The sequence below is a fragment of the Symphalangus syndactylus genome, chromosome 19, assembly GCF_028878055.3.
Source record: "Symphalangus syndactylus isolate Jambi chromosome 19, NHGRI_mSymSyn1-v2.1_pri, whole genome shotgun sequence".
NCBI classification, from domain to species: domain Eukaryota; kingdom Metazoa; phylum Chordata; class Mammalia; order Primates; family Hylobatidae; genus Symphalangus; species Symphalangus syndactylus.
The window spans coordinates 86,101,417-86,126,175 of NC_072434.2; the positions used below are offsets into that span (position 1 = coordinate 86,101,417).

The window sequence follows — 24,759 nt, forward strand, 5'->3', positions numbered from 1 at the left end:
AGTAGCTGGGATTACAGGCTCCTGCCACGATGCCCAGCTGATTTTTGTATTTTTAGTAGAGACGGGGGTTTCATCATGTTGGCCAGGCTGGTCTCGAACTCCTGACCTCAGGTTATCCACCTGCCTCAGCCTCCCAAAGTGCTGGGATTACAGGTGTGAGCCACCGTGCCCGGCTTAGGAAACTTTAATTTAAGTAGTACTGGAAAGACAGTGAAGGTTTGGAGACACTAAAACTAAAAACATGCTATGATTGAGACCTGGAGTCTCCTACAGATAATTTAAAGAGAAATAAGATATCTTTCTAGCAAAAGTTGAGATCACTCATGCTCAGAGATGAAGAGACAGAAGAGAGAAACTTTCCTATTTCTTTTAAATGTAATGAGTGTATTAAGATGATACTCATTCATGCGTCTCAGTAGCACCACTTGGGAAAATTACTTAATATCTTTCCACTTGGTTTCTTCATCTGTAAATGTAGGAATGTTTAGCCCAGAGGGCCATTATAAAGATGAAAGGAGGTCATTCATTTGGTTATTTAACAAATATTTATTTATTTCTTGAGTGTCTTTTGTGTTAGATACTGTTCTGAGTTCTGAGTTCTAGGGACAAAGCATTGAACAAGGAGGACCAGGGCCCTGCAGTGAGAAAGTTGACATGCTAGGGGAAGAGATAGACAAACAAGCAAAGTAACAAGTACGTAAGAAAACAGTATGATAAGTATGGTAAGAAATAGGAAACACAGGGCTGGGTGTAATGGCTCAAGCCTGTAATCCCAGCACTTTGGGAGGTTGAGCCAGGAGGATTGCTTGAGGCCAGGAGTTCAAAACCAGCCTAGGCAAAATAGCAAGACCCCATCTCTACAAAAACAAAGAAAAAGAAGAAGAAAAGAAATAGAAAACATAGCAGTGCAGTGTGATTCAATCTCACCTCTGGGGAGGTGACATAAAAGCTGAAGCCTGAATGATCAGGGGAACCAGACCCGTGAAGATCTAGGAAAAGGAAAGGGCAATTTAGGCAGAAAGAACAGCAAACTAGGCTGGGTGCCGTAGTTCATGCCTATAATCCCAGCAATTTGGAAGGCTGAGGTGGGTGGATTATTTGAGGTTAGGAGTTCGAGATCAGCCTGGCCAACATGTTGGAACCCCGTTGCTACTAAAACTACAAAAATTAGCCTGGCATGGTGGCAGGCACCTGTAACCCCAGCTACTTGGGAGGCTGAGACAGGAGAATCGCTTGAACCTGGGAGGTGGAGGTTGCAGAGAGCCGAGATTGCACCACTGCACTCCAGCCTGGGCAATAGAGTGAGACTCAGTCTCAAAAAAGAAGGAAAAAAAAAAAGTAAACTAGGCATATACATGTTTTTGGTTTTTTTTATTGAAGCTATATTATTATTATTTACAGAAAAGGGAACAGACAACATCCCTTCAAACTCTTTCATATAAATTAGCTTTCATCACATTAAGCAGAAAGCACATAAATCACCATGCGTAGTTGTGTGCCCACTACATGCCTTTTCCTAAGCTCTTAAAATAGCAAGATTTTTATTCTTTCTTCTAATTTTGCAGTCTTTCCACCAGGATATTACTTTCTTCCCCAACTGCTAAAATTGTATGTCTAGTCACAGAGCCCAAGTATTGAACAGATATGCCACATCTATTACACCTGAAGAAGAATTGACGAATGTTGAAAAATGCAGAGACAAATATAACCTTCACTTACTTTCATTTCATCAGCAAAACCAATGGGAGCAATGGTTGGAAACCTTCTCAAGCACAGCTCTATTGACCAAAAGGCTGATTCTCTTCTTTTTTTTTTTTTTTCTATGAAGGGGAGAAATGTACATACTTTGATGATTTATAACAGATTACAAATGTATGCAAAAGTTGCTATTTTTTGTGCATTTTCACTTTGGAAGTGGTATGTAGAAACCTGAGAAAAGGCAGTTTGACTAGATTATGAGTGTGCATATCTTCAAAGGCAGTTATCTTTAAAAAAAATTCTGCATACCTAAAACTGAATTTATTTTCTACTTCAAGTCTTCTTTTCCTTACTTCTGATTTTCCTCTAACTGTTAATGGTATCATTTGTTTCCCAGTGAGCTGTGATCCAACTTCAAAGTCACCTTTGATCCTTCTATCTCTGTAAGCCTTGCCACTGGTCAGTTTGAAGTCTCTGAAATGTGTCTCCTATAAATTACCTCATTCTTCTTCCCAGAGTCATGGCCTTAGTTCAGACCCATCCACCCAGGGGCCCTGAGTTGCAGGTGGCCCATTAGAAAGCACTTGTAGACCTCTTATCTTCAGTTTCTTCTCCCCCCAAACCATCCAGATATTGTACTGCCATGTTGATCCTCCTCCAACCCATTTATAACCTTGTCATTGCCTTCTCACAGATATTCAAAGGCCCTTCACGCCTTACAAATAGAGTTCAAATTATTTTTTCTAGTTCTTAAGGTTCTCTAGGGTCTGGAACAAGAATATCTTTTCAGCTTTGTTTGGCTTCAGAAATTCCAGGCCTTACTAAATTCTTCTCCAAAGGCTTTGTGCATTCCCATCTTTGAACCAATTCTCCTCCCATTCCCAGCCATCCTATATATCCTTTACATCTAAGTGAAGTATCATGTCATGCACAAAGCCTTCACTAAGACAAAAATTGAGTTTTTTTTCCTTTTGGTGAGTGAGAAATGTGTAAATTTGAAATAAACCTGGAGACAGAAAAACTAACCTTTTAAAATGTTACCTTCAAGTTTTAAAAATTTGAAATCTTTCCTTGCTTTAGTTCCTTGTGCTTTCTGTTTGTATGGGATTATCGTAAATCACGTAAGTTCAAAGATTTATTTTTCTTGTTTCTTTGATAATTGGAAACATCCATGATTGAGAATCTTGTTTCACTGCCTTCATATTTTACTACCTTGTGTGTCCTCGTTCTGCAGCTTGGGACATTCCCTTTTGAGTAAACTGTTTGTGACGTTCTTAAGAGTAAGACTTGTTTCAAAACTTTCCTGAGTGACTGTAGGAAAATTTTCTGGGGAAGACAAATATACTGTGTATTAGAAAACATAAAATGTGAGTGGCCATCTAGGAAGAAAAAATAAAAACTAAGAAAAAGGGGTGAGGGCACATGCTTTGGAATTCAGTTCTCAACTTGCAATACCTTTTGCTTATGTGCAGGTCTTGTTGCTTTTTCTTTAGTTCATCACCCAGGACAGCTCCTTGACAACCTTCCAAGGAAGACCCTGTGGATGGCTCTGAGTCCTGGGAGCAAACATGCCTACCAAGACCAGGAAGCAGTCCCTACATGAGGCTTCCTTCTGAGTGTGGCTATCACACTTGTATAACCAGGAGCTCTTAGCTATGATTGCACATTTGCTTAAGATGAGGCAGGCTCTTTGTGATTGTTGCCCTTTGGGACTCTTTCCTTTGTAATTTTTATTGTGTTTCTGAGTGTCTTTATTTTATCCTCTAGACTTTCTCTAGACACCTCTACCAGCTTTCAGACCCCTTGCACACACACATACACATATTCACTACGGCCTCCCTAAGGTAACTATCTGGGTATTCCATTGACATTAACCTTTTATCTCTCACAAAATGTGGTTCCCTTGCATTGTTTCTTGGCTGGTAAACTGTGTCTCAGGGCTGTACAACTAGGAATCCCAACTTTCTACTGCATTAATATGTCAACCAATATATGACACCCTGCTAAATGCCTGAGAGTGCATTAGGCTCTGTGCCTATTTATATTTTGATGTAATCTTTGTCCAAAAGAAGCTAAAAATCTAGTTGAGTAAATAAAGCATAGCTGCCCCAAATCTTTGATGACCAAGTCTAGGAATGACACGGACATCAAGTTCAATTTTCCCGGTAAATTGGACTGGGAAAATTGAACTTGATTGTGCAACTTGAAATCAGGAAGTTAGCAAACGGCCTGTAATCTTCTCAAAAGGCAAGGTTGATCTGGTATATCTCTCAAAACTCAAAATATTCGCACCCTTTGACACAAACATTCTATTTGTAGGAATTTATCATTCAGTTATATCTATATTGCTTTACAAAGCCAGTGTACTTTACAAAAATATATGTGCAAAGAGGTTCACTACTGCTTTAATAAAAGAAAATAAAGAAATATAATGCATATGAACAGGGAACTAATTAGAATGAGATAAATCTAAGTACATAAATATGTCCTAACATAGATGTAAGCTCTTTATATATATGAACTCACTTAATATTCATAACAACCCTATGAGATAGGTTGAGATAGGTACTGGTATTATTCTCCCTATAAGTGTGATAACTAAGGCTCAGAGAAGTTGAGAGATTTGCCCAAGTCACACAGCTTTTGGAGGTGAATCAGGATTCAACTGAGATAGTTTGCCCCCTGAGGTGGTATCTTCCAACAATTATTACCTAAGGAGTGGGACTGAGGAGTCCAGAGGTAAGTGGTAGGTGGGGAGGAGGACTTTGGTTTTTGTACTGTTTAAATCTGTTTACTAGGTACATTAGTTTAGTAATTAAAAAGTTAATTTTTAAAGACATGCTGGATGTCTTCATTTTCTATTTGCCAGTTATCACACAGGAAAAATGTGAAAACAAGATGATAAAATTAACAGGTTTGGTTCTACATACCGTGCTAAAAATATTTTTTTCTTATTAAGTAATGTGTAAGAACTTAATAAATACATTTAGCATTGAATTTCCTAAACAGTGTTGAGCGCCTGCCATTTATACTGCACTGTCATACATACCCTGATTTTCAAATGTACCATTTGTATGTAGTACTATGTTAACTCTCAAAAGAGTTTCATAATCTTATATACCTTCAGGCTCCTTAATGTAAAATCATGTAATCAATTGAGTGACCCTGATTTGATTTATTTGGGGACTAAAAATCTCATTAGCCCCTTGTAGCCGTTGGGTAAAATGAGAAAGACAGGCCAAATTCTGACTTTCCTTTACAATCAGAAAATGGTGAATTCCCCAGACCCCCTTGCTCTATCTAAATGATACTGTGATTCTAATTCTAAAGATTTCTACTGGTACAATTTTCATTATGGAATAATGTTCAAATTTCTATTCAAGTGTTTCTTACAATGCAGTATCACCACTTGTCATCTATCTACTCTCCTGGCAAGACTTAGATCTACTCAAGAACAATAGGGCTTCTATTAATCTTTGTATCTGTAACACCTAGGCTAGAATTTCATAATTATTTGATGTATAATGAATTTTGTATGGCTTGTTAGTGTTGTATCTTCTTATAAATCAGACATTCTCCTCTAGTCACTCTATAATAAACACCCATCAAAAAACAGAAACCTGGCTGGGCGTGGTGGCTCACACCTGTAATCCCAACACTTTGGGAGGCTGAGGTGGGTGGATAACTTGAAGTCAGGAGTTTGAGACCAGCCTGGCCAACATGGTGAAACCCCGTCTCTACTAAAAATACAAAAATTAGCTGGGCATGGTGGCGGGCTCCTATAATCCCAGCTACTTGGGAGGCTGAGGCAGGAGAATCACTTGAACCTGAGAGGCAGAGGTTGCAGTGAGCTGAGATGGTGCCATTGCACTCCAGCCTGGGCAACAAGAGTGAAACTCTGTCAAAAACAAAAACAAAAACAAAAACAAAACAAAACCCAGATACTTTATTAATACATTTGGACAATAATAATTGGCATAAAGTTTGCAGGAAGAAATGCCAGGAAATACAGTTAAATCAAAACAACCCTCACTTTGGGTACACACATGTATATATTTTTAAACTTCTTCTACTTCATCATTATTTATTAATTGTTACAAAAGGCTCCAGGAGTCTTTCTCTTGTCCTTTTCTTTGATATTTTGTGATAAGTGACTTCAATTACAAATTACCCTCAAAACACTTAATCAACCTTATAGTTGAATGTTTTTCCCATTGTTAAAAAAATCCCTCCATCTCACTCCATTCCCAATTTATCTGAAAATCATTATTGGCTGGGCACGGTGGCTCACACCTGTAATCCCAGCACTTTGGGAGGCCAAGGTGGATGGATCACCTGAGGTCAGGAGTTTGAGACCAGCCTGGCCAACATGGTGAAACCTCATCTCTACTAAAACTACAAAAATTAGCTGGGTGTGGTGGCAGGTGCCTGTAATCCCAGCTAAGGAAGCTCAGGCTGGAGAATTGCTTGAACCCGGGAGGCAGAGGTTGCAGTGAGCTGAGTTCATGCCATTGCACTCCAGCCTGGGTGACAAGAGCAAAACTCTGTCTCAAAAAAAAAGAAAAGAAAAGAAAAGAGAAGAGAAGAGAAGAGAAGAGAATCATCATTATTATTTTTACTGCTACTAGAAGAAAAATTTTAAAAATAATTTGTTTATATGCATATAATTCATCTGTTATACATAATGCATATATACATATATTATATGCACCTATTATATGAAAATAATATTTAATTTATTACTTATATACATATATTATATGCATATAATATTTAATTTATAACTTATAAATGTTCCATTCTGCCCTGGCCTCTTTAGTAGAAGCCACCTGTCCTCCTTGATTTTCTCTACAAGTCTTAACGACATATCTCTGTCGTAAAGCCACTTAGTCTCCTTTTATACCAACTTAGTCTGCTTCTGCCATGTTTTGCCCTTTGTTTTCTTCCTAAACCCCCTCAGTGCTGACCTGGCTCCACTTCTGTCCTCCCAAGCTTTGCATCACTAATACCTGTCACAAGAACACTGACAACCTCTAGGGGAATAAGTGAAAGAAGACTAGAGCCTAATTAACATGTGAAAGGAAAGTAAGCCTTGGGGGGCCGAAAATCACTAAGCTAAAGGGAAAAGTCAATCTGGGAACTGCTTAGGGCAAACCTGCCTCCCATTCTATGCAAAGTCATCCCTCTGCTCACTGAGATAAATGCGTATCTGATTGCCCTCCTGGAAGCCCCTCCCTGCTTGAGCTGTCCTGCCTTTCGGGACTTAACCAATGTACATCTTACGTATATTAATTGATATCTCATGTCTCCTTAAAATGTATAAAACCAAGCTGTGCCCCGACCACCTTGGGTACATGTCATGAGGACCTCCAGGCATGTGTCCTCAACCTTGGAAAATAAACTTTCTGAATTAACCTCTCTCAGATATTTGGGCTTTACAAATATCACTACTCTCTTTCCCTAAAGCAACTAATATATTGTGAACACCTAAGAATAAAGTAAATAGATTATGTTTTCTGAGGCTGTCCTATTAATTGATTTATTAAATTTAAAATGTATTGTCTGTACAATGTGAAGCCATATAAATTCCTATTTGACCAAGACAGAGAATAAGACCAAAAACTGACTAACCAATCAAGCTAAACAGAATGCATAAGACATTGGGAAAAAAAGAGTCATATAGGCTGTGGTTCTTCTCCCCACGAGAGTTATAGTCTAGTAGAGAAGGCCACTGAATGAGTCATCATATTATAATTGCTAATTGCTATTAATATAGACAGATACACTCATGTGCTGCATGACCATGTTTCTGTCAACAATGGACCGCATATATGATGGTGATCATATAACTATACCATATAGCCTAGGTGTATGGTAAGCTATACCAGCTAGGTTTGTGTAAGTATACTCCATGATGTTCACGCAATGACAAAATCGCCTAAGGACACATTTCTCAGAACATATCCCTGTCCTTAAGCAGCACATGGCTATATTATGGGCATCTAGAGAAAGAACATCTAGTTGGAAGGGTGTGCAATGAAAGTTGTTTAAAGATTAATTTTTTTGAGTTTTTGTTAATTTTTAACCAGCACCATGTTTTTACATCATTAGTGCAAGTGTCCCTGATAGTTTTATTTTGCATGTTTTATATAATATTTATAGTATAAATATTATAATGAATATACCCTACTGCAGTTTTTCCCTCAACACTCTATTTTGATATTTATTTATGTTGTTACATACAGCTCTAGTTCATTTGTTTTAAATGCTGATGCAATCCTGTTGTATGAACGCAGCACATTATTATTTGTCTAACTTGGCCAATGAACATTTGAGTAGTTTCTACACTTTGTGTCTTTGTGCTTGTTGCTTTGGTTGAACAGAAGTTTTTAATTTTAATTTTTAAAGTTTTTATGGCTTATGCTTTTTGTGCTTATTTAAGAAATCTCTTCTAACTCTGAAGTTCTTGAAGATACCCTCCTCTCCCATATTTTTCTAAAAAGCATAGTCTCCTTTTAATATTTAGTTCTCTATCTGTCTCTCTCTTTTTTTTTTTTTATATGGAATCTCGCTCTGTCGTCCAGGCTGGAGTGCTGTAGCGTGATCTTGGCTCACTGCAACTTCCACCTCCTGGGTTCAAGCGATTCTCCTGTCTCAGCCTCCTGAGTAGCTGCGATTACAGGCATGCACCACCATGCTCGGCTAATTTTTGTATTTTTAGTAGAAACAGTTTTACCATGTTGGCCAGGCTGGTCTCGAACTCCTGACCTCAAGTGATCCGCCCATCCCGGCCTACCAAGGGACTGGGATTACAGATGTGAGCCACTGCTCCCAGCCTGTCTTTCTCTTTCTCTCTCTCTCTCTCTCTCTCTGTGTGTGTGTGTGTGTGTGTATGTGTGTGGCTGGGATTACAGATGTGAGCCACTGCTCCCAGCCTGTCTCTCTCTCTCTCTCTCTCTCTGTGTGTGTGTGTGTGTGTGTGTCTATATGCATACTCCTTCCAATCTACACTTTCCTCTACCTGGTCCTTCAGGTCCCACTTCAGAAATAGTTCTCATCCCTGAGCCAGAGGTTACCTTGCTTTAGTTCCTGGTCAAAAAGTGATGTGCCCCACCCTCACTGGTCTCATATCTTTGAAAATGCTACACATCCAGATAAGGACAGAGCACAGCCTGTTGCTTTTCTGAATTGGAAGACCTGCTGCTACCTCTGCTATGAAGCCCAGGCATGGAGGTCTTCTGGTCCTGTCTGTCTGCAGAAGCTGTTCTGCTGCCACTGCCTGCTCCAGACCAAGCACCCAGGTCTCAGGCTTCAGCCCATTCATTGCTTCATGCTTCTCTCTTGTTTGGATCTAGAGAGATATATATCTTGCTTTGGAGCCCTGCTGTTTCTTTTTGCTTTTTTGAAGATATATTTTCTGTGTGTTTGGAGAAGAAATAGTTCATCAAAGCAAAAACTTTTAGCACTATTCTGACCTGAACTCTTTAGTTCTCTTTATGAAAGAGTTAAAAAAAAAAAGAGTAGGAGTTAGCTAGATAGAGACGGCCTTTGAGAGGAAATTGCAGATGAAAGGAAGAGTTTGTGTGAATGCACAGAGACCAGAATAAGAAGCTTTTTGGAAATGCAAAACACTTTGGTATGACAGTAGCAAAGAGGGCATATAGGGAGAGGGGCAGCAAAAAAACCTAGAGGGTAGGAGCAGTATGACGCAGAAGGTGTTTGTGCCTCCCACAGCCCGGCAACTGCCACTTCTCTAAAACACACAGGAAAGACCCGAAGAACTGCACACTGAAGAAGAGAAAGAAGACAAAAGCAAACATAATAACTCTGTAGAGAACATCACAGATTTCAAAACATAATCACATCAATTAAATAAGGTGAGTGGTGCTGATGTCATCATGGCCATTCAAGAAACAAGAAAACTGAGACTCAAGGAGTTTAAGTGATGAACTAGAATTGAAACCCTAATCCTTCTTTGCCTAGTCTCTTGTTCTTTTTGTCAGTTACAATTCAGAGTTTATATACATACAGCTGAAAGACTGCCCACCATGAACATACCTTAGCCAAGGCAATAAAATAAAAAACAGTTTGCATAGAAACACATTTTTTGGTGAACTCCTTGAATCCACTTTTGTGTCTCTTCCTCTACTTGTCTCTCATTCTATGCTCTGGATTGAAATTCATATAATCCATTATGCTTGTTTACTTTATGATAGAAAAGGCTGAAAAGGCTCAATGTTCTATCTACTCTTCCAAAATTGGCATTTTCACTAGAACGAAGAAAATAAATTTCAACGGTACAAGTTCTGAGTAATACTAGCCAACAGAGGGTTTACATTTGAGCAAAAGCTTCTCACCAGTGTTCTCCAAGTCACGGGACCTAGACAACTTTGTGTTCTTACATATGAGGACTAACCTGCCTGAGCAATAGTGAAGATTTGAACCTAATTAACTTACAATGAACTCAATTATAAGTGCTTCAAATTAGAAGTTAGTTAGTAGCTCTCTTAACTACTTACTAAAGTTTTGTATGTAGTTCTGTTAATGGTCACCCATTTACTCAACAAATACTCCAGATTAATAGGTTAATAAATTTACTATAACATGAAAATATTATTTAAAGGCTGATATATAGCTAGAAAATGTAATTTCTCCCCAGCCTCTACAACTGAAGAAATGTAATTATTGATGAGTCAACACTTATTTCTGAAATTCAATAACACTAACTTACTAAAAAAGCAGAACAGTGAAGAGGCTAAGACCAGTTCTTTCAGATCACAGACTTAACCTAGTTTTGCTGAATTTGTACTTCATTGTTCTTTCTATTCTCTGATATCAACTCAAGTTCTATTTGAGTAATTATATAGTTATCTTTCCTCCCTCAAAGGATAGTTTTAAAAACCTATATTCTCATACTCCTAGTGTTTCTATACCATTCCTAAAAACTACTTTTATAATTCTTACATCTCTGGGCAAATAGAGAGAGAGGGTTTTAGTAACTTCACTTAGTAAGATGTTCCCATCGTCATAAGACAGCAATTTGAAAGCTTCCACGTAAAATATGTCTTCTTCCTATTTTCTCATCCATAATACAAAGAGAAATGTGGCTTTAATTCAACAGTAAGTTATGATCTTTTATTATTCCTCCATATTCTTAAAGAGTAATAAATACCGGGCGCAGTGGCTCACGCCTGTAATCCCAGCACTTTGGGAGGCCTAGGTGGGCGGATCACAAGGTCAGGAGATCGAGACCATCCTGGCTAACATGGTGAAACCCCGTCTCTACTAAAAATACAAAAAAATTAGCCGGGCGTGGTGGCAGGTGCCTGTAGTCCCAGCTACTAGGGAGGCTGAGGCAGGAGAATGGCGTGAACCCGGGAGGCGGAGCTTGCAGCGAGCCGAGATTGCGCCACTGCACTCCAGCCTGGGTGACAGAGCAAGACTCTGTCTCAAAAAAAAAAAAAAAAAAAGTAATAAATACTATGTTCCTCCCCTATAATGACAGAAAAATCCAATTCCTAAAGGTATACCTTTAAGCAAAGTAATCACTGCTGCTATTTTCCTCTGATATTAATGAACAATTATCCAACCCAGAACTAAATTGGAGCTTAGCAAATGTATGCTTATCGTATAAATAATACTTTGGTATAAGTTTATAAGAGCGTATTTCAAACTGAAAATGCTTCACCTAAATATCTTGGTTGGGAAAGGTGAGTATAAATAGTGGTGAACTGTGTTTGTTATTCTTCCAGGTTTTCAGGGTGTGGGATATACAAACTCTTTCACTATTACAAGTCTTCCATGACAGCCAGGGAGGACCAGGAGACATGCAGATTTACTCTATGATATATGATGCCAATCACGGCATGCTTATTACGGGTAAGTGTACCCAATTAATGTCAAATGAAACTCATGTCTTGATTTTTAACCTTTTTTTTAAACTAGCACTTGAGCACTAACTACAAGAAAAACAAAACTAGAAGGGCAATTTATCAAACCATGATTCATGACAGTAGATATTTAATTCAATTCTGCTCCTTCCTATATATTTCTGTGGCTGGGTGAATGAAATGTGTAACTGCACTTTTCTGAAAATACCAGGTTGGTTATTGCTTTAAGTTCTTGAACCTAGGAAGAAAGTTCTATTTGAGTAATTCTATAGTTATCATTCTGCCCTGAAAGGATAGTTTTAATAATCTGAAAACACCAGGTTATTTTTTTAAGTTCTTGGACCTAGGAAGAAATGCCTGGGCTAAGCAAAGAAGTGGGATGTATGTAACTTGCTGCTGTGTATAGGGCAAATCCAGCTCCCACAAACAGCTCTGTTTTGACTCTGGAGCAGGAATACGATCCTATCTTACGGTGGCTGCAGCAGCGTACCAGCAGCGTACCGAGTCAATGCCCCTTTTCTGCAGTGAGGAAATTTGGGCCCATGCCATTCTGATAACGAGTCATTACTCAGTAGTAAAAGCGCTGACACCTTCACCAGCCTTTGCCTCTCGACGAAGACCAATGGAGAGTGAAGATAGAGTCCCAGTGCTGATGCCAACAGATTTGTTGCTGATTTTTCTTGTGGCCTCTTAGAAAGACATGCCTACTGAAAAAACAAGGGGCCCTGCTAGACATCTAGGTTGAGCACTTTTTATACACATACCTTTAGGCTTCAGGATAAAAATGCATTATATTAATAATAGGTCCTCCTTCTAGAAGACAAAATGAGTGAATTTCCTAAGCATTTTCCCACTGGCCAGCTGCTCTGAGTTCCTATGGGATTAATTAAGGCAGGGAAGAGGTTGGTGCTGTCTCTGCTGGTGGAGAATGTAATTATTTTTGACATTCAGTGTTTTTATTTCCTGGATTAGGAGTGAACTAGCACTTCATACTTGATAAAGAACTTTCCACATTATAAAACAGGACTTAGTTTTAGTTGTAAACACCTATTCTCTGTTTCACCTCCTCTAAAAGGAACATACTAATGTCTATAAGCAAATTTTCTCTCTTAGTGCCCCAATTTGCATGTTTGATTACTAGGCTTAGCATTTCCATCCCATTTATCATCATAGTCACTAAGGACTCAAATAGTAAGGCAAATAAGTAAAAGAAAAAGAAGACAGAAAGATCAAGATTTCTTCCCAATTTTATATCATTCTGATAGCACCTTTGTTTGCAAAAATATAAAGCTCTGTGTATTGTTTAATCACCAAAATTGCAGACACTTACTGCAACCATGAACTTGACATCAGAATTACATGAAGCTTATGTCTAGGATTTTAATCCATTCTTTGATTCAAATGAAGCAGTCATTGGTCCTCTAAATCCAATGACAGTAGCACCACGTTCTAGAAATGCTTTGTAGAATATGTTGTTGCTACTGTCACTGTTGTTATCATTATTACTTTTATTAAGACAACTACCATTACAATCATCTGTTTTTTCATTTGATCTGCACAGCCACCATATGAGGTAGTAATTATTTTTTCTATTTTATAAATGAAGAAACTGAATCTCAAACAGCCCAACTGACTAGTGGCAGGACACAAGGTTAAAACATAGAGCTGAGATTCAATATCAGAGCTTCTAACTCTGGACTCCACATTCTTTCTTGGCACTGCATCATTTCTATAGCAGTAGTGTAACTAGCTAAAAAGTAGAAGATTGCCAGTTTTCCATAAGCATATCAAAATTTGTTGACGTCCATTCTGAATGAAGTCAGTTACTGTCACTATAATGAAAAGGATCTACCAAAAGGTCCAAGTATGATTTGACTATCTGGTTACCATATTCTGCTCACATTTCCATATTAAGGTATCTGAACGGAGAAATACAACCAGATGAGCCATCTCAGTCCATATTTACACATGAACAGGTTTTATCTTAAAATTTAAACACTTCAGAGAGTGTTTAGTAACTCCTGTTGAAACTTCTCCTAAAGTTGAGAATTCTTTGGAGAAACTTGAGAAACTCAATGCAAAATCTGCCTTATTAACTTAATCTTTACATCGATAAAATCAGGAAAAAATTTCAGTTTTGCTTGAGCCACAGGAATGCTTTGAGATTCTTATTTTTTTTTAAATCTTAATTTTTATTTTTTTGAGAAGGAGTCTCATTCTGTCGCCCAGGCTGGAGTGCAATGGTGTGACCTCGGCTCACTGCAACCTCCCTCCCAGGTTCAAGTGATTCTCCTGCCTCAGCCTCTCAAGTACCTGGGATTAACGGCACCCACCACCATGCCCGGCTAATTGAGATTCTTATTAATATTTCTAGACATTACACTAAAACAGAGCCACAGTTAATTTTAACACTTAAATCATACTTAGAAAAACGCGAGTAAAGCATACCTGCTCCTCATCTACTTCTACTTTACAGTGGTGATTTAGAAATTAATCTTATTTTATATTGATGTTGCAAGCACTGGCTTGTGATCATTCTCATTCGTTACATTTAATAAGACCATGTTTACAGAGTGCTTTATCAATTTATTGGTTGAAAGGGGCTCTCTAACAATAAATTTCCACCACTAAGTGGAGGCTAACCTTCAGCAGAAAGCTGGTCATCACCATTATTGCTGTGTAACAGATGGAGAGGCATGCTGCAGGCACAATAAAGAAGGAGAGAAGTGGACTATGAAATATAGGAAAATGAGGTTCACTGAAAAGGATATCAATGAAGTCCAAATAGCCTGCACTTGAAAAAAATCCAGTCCAAAATGAATGCTTTTCTGTGGCTGAATCGTATGTGCTTTATCTGTCAAAAATGTTCTAGAATAAATGAAAATATTCTCACATCATTACATTTCCTAGGCATTGAATGATATTGCTAATCTCACTGTTTGGCTGTTTCCAAACCCAACTGCTTGGCTGAAACCCTTTGTGATTAGAAACTTCTAATATTGCGTATTTATGAGATTCTTACTTCTGTTCCAGGATCTAGTGTTATGGACATGTATCCTTTGACTAGGATGATACAAGATACAAAACAGGTTCCTCACACTCATGAACGAGAAATCAATGTCATGCTTTACAACAAATATTTTCACCAAGTACTCACTATCTGCTCTGAATCCATAATTAGGGTAAGTACCTATTGGCTTTTCAAACAGAAAAAAGGCAATGCAGATGTAATTTTCTCTTCTTAAAATAAATCATTGAGTGATTAAGCAAATGTAGCGGCACATATGATAAGACCATACATTAGAGTGATTTTTAAGCTTTCATGAGTACATGAAAAACAAGCGTTTTAATTAAGCCAGTTCAGACTGCTTGCCATCAACCCACATGCTCAATTGAATAAACATGGCTAGTTTTCACAATCAAAATAGGAATTTTAAAGGAAATATATCAAGGAGACAGAACTAGTCTGCATTTTGATTTTTTTAAAGGAGTACAGGAAGAGGATTTATGTTAAGAAGGAAGGGGAATAAATTTATAGGTGTTTATTGTAACCCCTGTAGATTCAGAATACGTGCCAAGAGCCTTAAGTCTCTGTGATCTGCTTTAATCTTCACAACAGTTCTCTGTGGACAGATAAAGAGTTTCATTTTAAAGATGAGGAAACTAGGGCTCAGAGAGATCAAGCAACATAGCTGGGATAAGCATGAAGGCTAGAATATGAACCCAAGTTTTTCTGATGTAAGCACCCGTGCCCTTTCTGCTGCATTCCTCCAGCCCAGCTGCCAGAGGCATTTGAACCACAGCAACTCCATCTTGAATAAGGCTGGGTAAAATGAGGCTGAAACCTACTGGGCGGCATTTCCAGATGGTTAAGGCATTCTAAGTCACAGAGTGAGATAGGAGGTTGGCACAAGATACAGGTCATAAAGACCTTGCTGATAAAAGAAGTTGCAGTAAAGAAGCCGGCCAAAACCCACCAAAACCAAGATGGCGACGAGAGTGACCTCTGGTCATCCTCACTGCTACACTCCCACCAGCATCATGACAGTTTACAAATGCCATGGCAACGTCGGGAAGTTACCCTATATTGTCTAAATAGGGGAGGCATGAATAATTCACCCCTTGTTTAGCATATCATAAAGAAGTAACCAGAAAAATGGGCAACCAGCAGCCCTAAGGGGTTGTTTATGGAGGAGCCATTCTTTGTTCCTTTCCTTTCCTCATAAACTTGCTTTCGCTTTACTCTGTGGACTTGCCTTGAATTCTTTCTTGTGTGAGATCCAAGAACCCTCTCTTGGGAGTCTGGATCCGGACCCCTTTCCTGTAACACGGCCATCACAGCATTTCCTAGAGGTCGGGGCTCCTGGCCATGCTAACCATGTCCATCATTATGACCACTGAAGTCATCCGGCAGTGATGGCTGGAGGTGTTTGCTTCAGATGTTGGTCCTTTCATTTCATGCATGCTCTCCAAAAGGAGACATGTGGACTAGCAGACAGCATTCCTCTGGGGACCCTTCAAATTACCTCTCAGTCTCTGACTTCTGTGATTGTTTGCTGGAGATTTTCTCAAGTAAGAATCTCCTGAGTTCATTATATTAGTGCATTTCTGGTAATGCCTACAGAGAGAGGTAGAGGAAAACGAAAACTGAAACCTGTCCTGCTTTTGTACAATCAGTATTTCGTGCAGTCACCTCTTGTGGGGAAAATGTCATCTCTGTGTGGGAAAAAAGAGTGGAACGACTACATGAAGGTGATTTTTCATGCCCGGTTGGTTGGAGAGGGATCACACTGCAGGCCAGGAGATGGGTGACCCCTGAGACCCACTCATGCAATGATCCACATTTCTCTTTCTCCCTTAAGAACCCCATCTATAACCAGGGACACGCAGAGGTTAAAAGTACGGACTCTAGGGCCAGACTGACTTCACTCAAATCCCAGCTCTACCACTTCCCGGCAAGTGGCCCTTCATCATCTGGCCCCCAGACTATTTCGTCAGCTCCATCCCCTCCACACCCCCTCTCTTACCCAGCAGCAGTGGCTTTCTTTCCATTCCCTGGAAGAAAGATGAACTTTCTCACCCCTGGCACTTGGTATATGCTGTCCTCTCCACCACAATACCTAGAGTGCAATCATTCTGTGTTGCCAGTTCAGTGCTGTCACTAACTGGCAGTGCAATTTACATCTGAACATGGCAACTCCATGAAGAAGGAGAGACTCAGACAGAAAATCTGCAGGTCTAAGGCCTCTACTGTGTTTCCAGAGAGAGAAAATGACTCTTGAGTCTTGACATGTCTCCAGATTTTGATTACACCCATCCTAATTACACAGATGGCCTCCTCTGAGGTCAGTCTCTTTCTCTCTGTTTCTCTTTCTCTGTGTATGTGTCTCTCTCTCCCATTCGCTCTCTCGCTGGGCCCATGTCTCTAGTCAGAACATTACTAGGAAGGATCAGTGAGCTCTTTCCTCAGGGTTCTTCTCTCAGGTCCCATGCTATCAACCACTGATCCTGTCCCATGATCCCTGGATAACTAGGATGAGTGTCACTAGGGAATAAATCCAGTTTGTATTTCTTTTGTCTGCTGAGCTTGCAATTCTTCCATTTCTAATCTTGCTTCAGACTTACAGTACCAACTGACCACTTCTTCCATGGCCAGGGGCTGCCTGGAATAGAGTCCCTGCCTGTCTCAGCCCCTACATTTGCAGCAGACATAGTCGGGGAGAGCACAGAAACTACTAAACGCACTTTATCTTTTAGAACTTTCTTTGATCAATCAACATTCAGGGCAGAGTGCTAGGAAATGTGTTAGATGTACAGAGTTCCATTTTTGAGGCTGTTTTGAATATGGTATAATTCTGATGAGAACTGAAGGGCTTCTTCAAAGGGATTACTTGATATTTTTGTTCTTTCCCATAGGTATGGGAACTTGAGACTGGGCTCCAAGTATACCAGATTTTAGACCCTCATGGTTTCAATACTGAAGTGACTTCTGCAGCTGTCGATGAAAGTGGATTTCTTTTTGCCACAGGAGCATATAACGGTCAGGCATCGATGTCTTGATATGATGTTAAAAATAATTCCTCACATTGCATTTACATAGTTGCTTTAACAGTTTGCAGAAGTCTTTCACATATGACATCTCATCTAATCTGTGTTGCACTGACTCATCCTATCGTTCCACTTTTGGGTACCATCAGCCAAGAGACAGACATCGGATTCAGTGCTTGCTAACAATAGTTTTACCGACAGTAGATTTCTGGACCAGACAAAACATCCAGCCAACTTTGTCACATTACTCCTAGAATTCTATATTGGAGTTGTTCATATGTCTAGCCTTCTTGAGGGCATGTGCCATGCCAAACTTGAGAGGATGCCAGGCCCAGGTTGGGCTAGGCTGTTTGATGTGCCTTACGCTATGGAGCACTGGTAGGACTTCCAGGAACTGAAGAGCTACAGACCGCCCTACCTTTCACCCTACTCGCGAAATACTAAATGAAAGAACTGCTTTATCTAGACCATATGACCAATTTCATGCACTATTCTGAATATATTTACCCTAGGCCTATACGCATAAGCCAATTGACGACTCGAGTGAGCATCCTGATGTGTGAAAGTCTGACTTTTTTAAGTGTGAGCAGATGACAACAGCACGTGAAATAAAATCATGAATGCTGAGTTGATGGGGTATGAATAAAATGCAACTGCCCTTCACGTGGATCAGTTCTTGAGAAAGTAGTCTTAACTGTTCCATAAGCACACCCTGCACAGACATGATATGTGGCTGTTGAAATTCTGAGCAATGTACACAATTATTATCAGGCAGAAGCATTAAGCAACTCAGTATATGACTGACAATAGTATTGTTTATATGCAAGCAAGCCATATTTTACATTGTTAGTTCTAGAACCTAGAATTATTTCAGATATCGAGTTTGTCCTCCTCAAAGGTACATATGTTAAATTTATTTTATTGTGTTTATTTATTTGGAATCAGAGTCTCACCAGCCCAGGCTGGTCTTAAACTCCTGGCTTCAAGTGATCCTCCCTCCTTGGCCTCCCGAGTTGCTGGGATTACAGGAGCGAGCCACTGTGCCAGGCCCTCTCTGTTAAATTGACAGAGATCCAGGACACCCTGGGAAGTGAGATTCTCTGACTCCTAGAGAAGTTCAAACCACAAGCCACTGGTCTCCTCTCATTACCACCCACCCATCACCTGGGAAAAGCTGAGGAGTACGTCTCCCTGCTCTCTGCTCCATTAAATCTGACTGCCCAAGTCCCAAGGTAGCAAGAAATCTGGACAAGGAGATTGTCCTCTGCATAACCCAGGAATGTATGAGAACACGATAATGTCTTTTAATTGTTTCTGTGACTGTTTTCCTATAATTCCACAGAGTCCTTTAGGGTAGGCACTATGATTATTCATTAAATATCCCCAGCTCCTACCACAGTGCTGGGTATATAGGGAGTATTTAATTAATGTTTAATGATGTCTCAACAAATACTGGGGGTGTGAGTGTTGCTTATGGGGAGAACCTGGTGTAGGGGAAGGAAAATAGTGCAGTGAAAACACTCTGGGTGTCGAGCAGGATTCGAGCTGAGGGATAAGAAAGAGGGTAGGGTTAAAGGAGGAGAGGAAAAGACCTGTGGTTCACTGGAGTCTGAACCTGAGGTGACCACTATAAAAGCCCCTTTGAGAAGAGGATTCTCTACTCTGAGGAATGACCTAGAAATAGGCATTCCACAACTATACTGTTTATCATCCCTCTTGCCCCTTCTTCCAGGTCCCCCAAAGCAAATGAATGAAGTTAACAATAAAGAAAGTGTCTCCATCCATTTGAGCTGCCACAACAGAATACCATAGAGTGGGTGGTGTTTAAAAAAAAAAAAGTTTTTAGCAGATTTATTGATAATAACCAAAAACTGAAAAAAAAAGTATTTTTCAACAGATGACTGGTTAGACAAACTGCAGTACATCAATACAGTGGAATACTGTAGTTATTACAAGTAATACAAAGAAACAAACTAGTTATATTTGCATCCGTTTGAATGAGTCTGAAAAGCACTAACAGAAGACAAAAGCCAATCTCAAAAGGTTACATATTCCATTTCAGTTCTTTTTTTTTTTTTTTTTGAGATGGAGTCTTGCTTTGTTGCCCAGGCTGGAATGCAGGGGTGCAGGGTCTCGGCTCACTGCAACCTCTGCCTCCTGGGTTCAAGCGATTCTCCTGCCTCAGCCTTCCGAGTAGCTGGGACTACAGGCGCCTGCCACCATGCCCGGCTAATTTTTGTATTTTTAGTAGAGACAGGGTTTTGCTATGTTGTCTAGGCTGGTCTCGGAGCTCCTGACCTCAAATGATCTGCCCGCTTCGGCCTCCCAAAGTGCTGGGATTACAGGCATGAGCCACAGCGCCCAGCCAATGACATTCTTAAAATAACAAAATATGATGTCCTCAAAATGACAAACTTTTAGATAAGTAAAACAGCTTAGTGATTACCAAATAGTGACAGCGGGGGTGGTGGTGACTATGAAGATTAGCACAAGGAAGTTCCTGTGGATTGATGGAACATTTCTGTGTATTGGTTGTGCAAATTTATACACACAGTAAAATTGTGAAGAACTAGACACATACACACACACAAGAGTGCATGTAAACAACTGGTAAAATCTGGACAATGTCTGTAGTCTAGTTAATGGGATTTTCTAATGTCAATTTGCTTGTTTTAGGATTATACCGTAGTCACATGGGCTGTAAGCAATGGGGGAAGTTGGGAAAAGGTACATAGGACTCTACTATTTTTGCAACTTTCTGTTTCTTTTTATTTTTCAAAGTTCAAAACAATGTAGAAAGTTAACAAATTTTGCCAAACACTGAAACACTGATATAAATCTTTGAATTTTTACATTAGTTGAGGTCTCAAATGTCATATATCAGATTAATGAAAATGCTTTAAGCACTATCAGAATTGGAGCTGACAATGTCTCCTTGGTAAGTAATAAGATGGAAAGAGTGTTGGGCCCTTACTGACATCTAGAAAAAAAGCAAGCTGATCTATGAAATCAGAACTTTTCTTGAACCTATGCGAGAATCGATGTTGCAGGAAAATAGCCTGAAATCGAAGGAAAGACACAGGCCCTTCCTGGGAAAGACAGGACACAATTACTGGCTTACCTAGGGCAGTGATGAGAAGGAATGGGGCTGGCATTCAGGTGGGTGAGTATGTAGTCCCATTTGTAAGAATTGCTGAGATCTGAGTGTAGGATAGCATGAGAGTACAGCGCTTCTAAAAGCCAGAAACACAAAGGGAGTGTGCGTCCGTTCCCACGCTGCTCACAGAGCTCGTCACCTGTCACACAGTGCTGGCCTTCCTCATGTGCAGATGTTGGGGAGAGGAACAGCCTACACTGTGGAGCCACACAAAGTCCCACCAGCATCCGTCTTACCGACAAAGCAAAAGCCTAAGCCACTGAGAGAAGGGCAGCAAACCCTCCTGATATTCTAGACGAAGACCAACTGTAAGGGAGAAAGAGCTGAGCAAATTCTTCTCTACCTCTTGAGGGGAGGTAGGAACACCTCCTGGGCTCAGACTATTTGACATGCCTTACCACTCAGGGCAGGAGGACTGGGGGTTTTTCAACAACAGAAAGTGATTTCTCTCAGTCCTGGAGGCTGGGAAGTTCGAGATCAAGGCGCTGGCAGATCTGGTGTTTGGCATGGGCCCGCCTCCTGGTTTATAGATGGTGCATTCTCACTGTGTTCTCACATGACAAAGGGGCAAGGCAGATCCTTGGGGTCCATTTTATTACTTACTTTTCTTTTTTCATCTGAGCCACAGCAGATCTGAATTTGGGGCCTTTTTTATAAAGGCACTAATCCCATTCATGAGGGTTCTACCCCCATGACCTAATGATCTCCAAATACCATCACGTTGAGGATTAGGTTTCAAACAGAAAGTATAATTTTAAGTGTAAGAAAAACACTCGGCTGGGCACGGTGGCTCCTGCCTGTAATCCCAGCACTTTGGGAGGCCGAGGAGGGCGGATCACGAGGTCAGGAGATCGAGACCATCCTGGCTAACATGGTGAAACCTCATCTCTACTAAAAATACAGAAAAATTAGCAGGGCATGGTGGCGGGTGCCTGCAGTCCCAGCTACTCAGGAGACTGAGGCAGGAGAATGGTGTGAACCCAGGAGGCAGAGCTTGCAGTAAGCCGAGATCGCCACTGCACTCCAGCCTGGGCAACAGAGCAAGACTCCATCTCAAAAAAAAAAAAAAAAAAAAAAAAGGAAAAGAAAAGAAAAACACCCGACACTTTTCTTTCACTTTTCTCCCACGTAACCAACAAAACCACTCCAAGCTTGGCAGTTTCTTACCGGCTAGGATTCCCTCCAACTTTTTATTATCTAATAAGAGCTAAAGTCCTAAAACATGTCAGCACATTAGGAAATGTGACAGATTACTGGAATGATCTTTCACTGTGAATAATAGTCGTGGCATGGTAGTGAATATTCCCATGTTCAGGACGGGGTGTTTAGCACACTGAGAAGCGCTGGGAGAATAAAAACAGAAGAGACTCACTTTAGAGCAAAAACTTAGTAGGAGAGCCTGAGGGTAGATTTCAAGGTGTTGCCTGGTCCTGTTTATTTATTTTTTTTTTTTCAGCCTGTGACAAATCAAGGCATACAGGAATAAATTTCATACACAGCAAGCCTGGGAAGACTCACCCATCTGAGTAGGGAATAAATATAGGATAAATTGTTGGCAGAAAGCTTTTGATCGGATGAATTTTCTCTGAGCGAAAAGCCAAGCTTTCTCTAAGCCATTTTTACCCACGTAGTCTTTTTCTCTGTATGCTCAGGAACAGTCAGGATCTGGGACTTTGGCAGTGGACAGGAGATGAAAGTGTTGCCGGAGGGGAAAGACTGGAAGGAGGACGAGCACTGCCTACGACGCCTCATTTTCCTCAAGGCCCAAGAAGAACACCAGCACCTGGTCCTGGCCTTGGAGCGCAACGGGACTATCAAAATGATCCAGGTTTACAATCCCGTTTCATATTCGCACTGCAGGTGCCCTTTTTGGGAAAATCAAATGAGTCAGTGGATAATCCCCACCATGTAACTCCGCTCTTGGTAGCCAGCTGAAGATAGTATTTATCCTCAGCCTTCCTGTGATGCTCCTCATTAACTATGCCCAGGTTCAAGCAAAGAGCAAAAAACAATCGCTGCCCAGCCACCGCATGCTGCCCATCAAGCTTCCGCTGAAGGGTTAGTCAGGGTCTCCTAAGGCGGGTGTCAAGAAGGTTAAATTTATACTCAGCTGCCATCTCTGACATGCTTTATACGCTCATATGGGAATAATTCACTGGCAGAACTGCTTTCCAGCAGGCTCTGTCCCTTATACCCATAATGCATTCAGGGATGCTCAAGTCACTTTTCCAGTTTGTCACCAAAATCGCTTTGTTTATTTTAAGGTTAATGATGCAATCTGCTCAGGGCTGTTTGGGGAGGACTGAGGTAGGCTAGTTTATTTTTCCTATGACTCTATTACCACCTCGGAATGCTAATGCGCTCTTCAAATTTATAATGAAGACTAGATCATTTATCCTGGCTATTGAGTGGATCTCACCCCATCACCTCGAACTCAAGGACTCACTGCCTTTATTATTTCCCTTTTGAAAGCTAAGATCAGAAAAGAGAAGTCTTGTATAGCACAGCAATCATGAAGCACCAGCTTACGATAACTGATGACCTAGGAATGGGGAAAAAGGAGTGAAAAACCTCCCTGATGTAATATACTCTTCTCTTGTCTGAGTAATCCAAAATGGCACTGTAAAAAGGAATTTCTTAGCAATACACTCTAAAATGAAACGAAATGTTGATTTTTGCTTTACAAAGTGCCATTGTTCATCAGGATGCCCTTCCTACCAGACAATGTCTGTTGTCACAAATGCTCCTTTTTTAAGGGCTGCAAAAAGTGGCATGGAACTATTCACTCACCAAAATTGTTTTTAGTTCTACTATAGCATTTTTCACTTTGATTATTCTGGTTCTGCATTTAGAACCCGCGGATTGATCTTGGTAGGAACTGAAAACCTCTCTTATTTATATTTGTATTCTTGGCCATGCCCAGAGTAGGTGCTCATTAAGGATTGAAATAACTAAAAAAAAAATAAAGAACCTCTTCTAAAGTAGACAATAGTAAATTTTTTTTTTTTTTTTTAGAATTCACATAACATTTATTTGTTCTATGTCTTTTTTTTATTTATTTTTTATTATACTTTAGGGTTTTAGGGTACATGTGCACAATGTGCAGGTTTGTTACATATGTATCCATGTGCCATGTTGATTTCCTGTACCCATTAACTCGTCATTTAGCATTAGGTGTATCTCCTAATGCTGTCCCTCCCCCCTCCCCCCACCCCACAACAGTCCTCGGAGTGTGATGTTCCCCTTCCTGTGTCCATGAGTTCTCATTGTTCAATTCCCACCTATGAGTGAGAACATGCGGTGTTTGGTTTTTTGTCCTTGCGATAGTTTACTGAGAATGATGTTTTCCAGTTTCATCCATGTCCCTACAAAGGACACGAACTCATCATTTTTTATGGCTGCATAGTATTCCATGGTGTATATGTGCCACATTTTCTTAATCCAGTCTATCGTTGTTGGACATTTGGGTTGGTTCCAACTCTTTGCTATTGTGAATAGTGCCGCAATAAACATACGTGTGCATGTGTCTTTATAGCAGCATGATTTATAGTCCTTTGGGTATATACCCAGTAATGGGATGGCTGGGTCAAATGGTATTTCTAGTTCGAGATCCCTGAGGAATCGCCACGCTGACTTCCACAATGGTTGAACTAGTTTACAGTCCCACCAACAGTGTAAAAGTGTTCCTATTTCTCCACATCCTCTCCAGCACCTGTTGTTTCCTGATTTTTTTAATGATGGCCATTCTAACTGGTGTGAGATGGTATCTCACTGTGGTTTTGATTTGCATTTCTCTGATGGCCAGTGATGATGAGCATTTCTTCATGTGTTTTTTGGCTGCATAAATGTCTTCTTTTGAGAAGTGTCTGTTCATGTCCTCTGCCCACTTTTTGATGGGGTTGTTTGTTTTTTTCTTGTAAATTTGTTTGAGTTCATTGTAGATTCTGGATATTAGCCCTTTGTCAG

General features: G+C 40.1%; 2 protein-coding genes across 9 annotated transcripts in view; one reads left to right on the forward strand and one right to left on the reverse strand.

Annotated features, from left to right (window-relative positions):
- WDR64 (WD repeat domain 64) overlaps positions 1 to 24,759 on the forward strand; it is a 160,717-nt gene that overhangs the window by 74,090 nt on the left and 61,868 nt on the right. For all 8 annotated transcript variants that reach the window (XR_008649761.1, XM_063613472.1, XM_055235196.2 and 5 more), the window contains 4 exons: positions 11,451 to 11,577; positions 14,622 to 14,770; positions 17,505 to 17,628; positions 22,446 to 22,621. Coding sequence is in view for 7 of the 8 variants with exons in the window: in XM_063613472.1 (XP_063469542.1) it covers positions 11,451 to 11,577; positions 14,622 to 14,770; positions 17,505 to 17,628; positions 22,446 to 22,621 (576 nt within the window). In the remaining variant the exon portion in view is untranslated. The remainder of the gene's footprint in view (positions 1 to 11,450; positions 11,578 to 14,621; positions 14,771 to 17,504; positions 17,629 to 22,445; positions 22,622 to 24,759) is intronic.
- The window catches only part of LOC129458870 (uncharacterized), a 184,557-nt gene that overhangs the window by 49,017 nt on the left and 110,781 nt on the right, over positions 1 to 24,759 (reverse strand). The window lies entirely within an intron of this gene.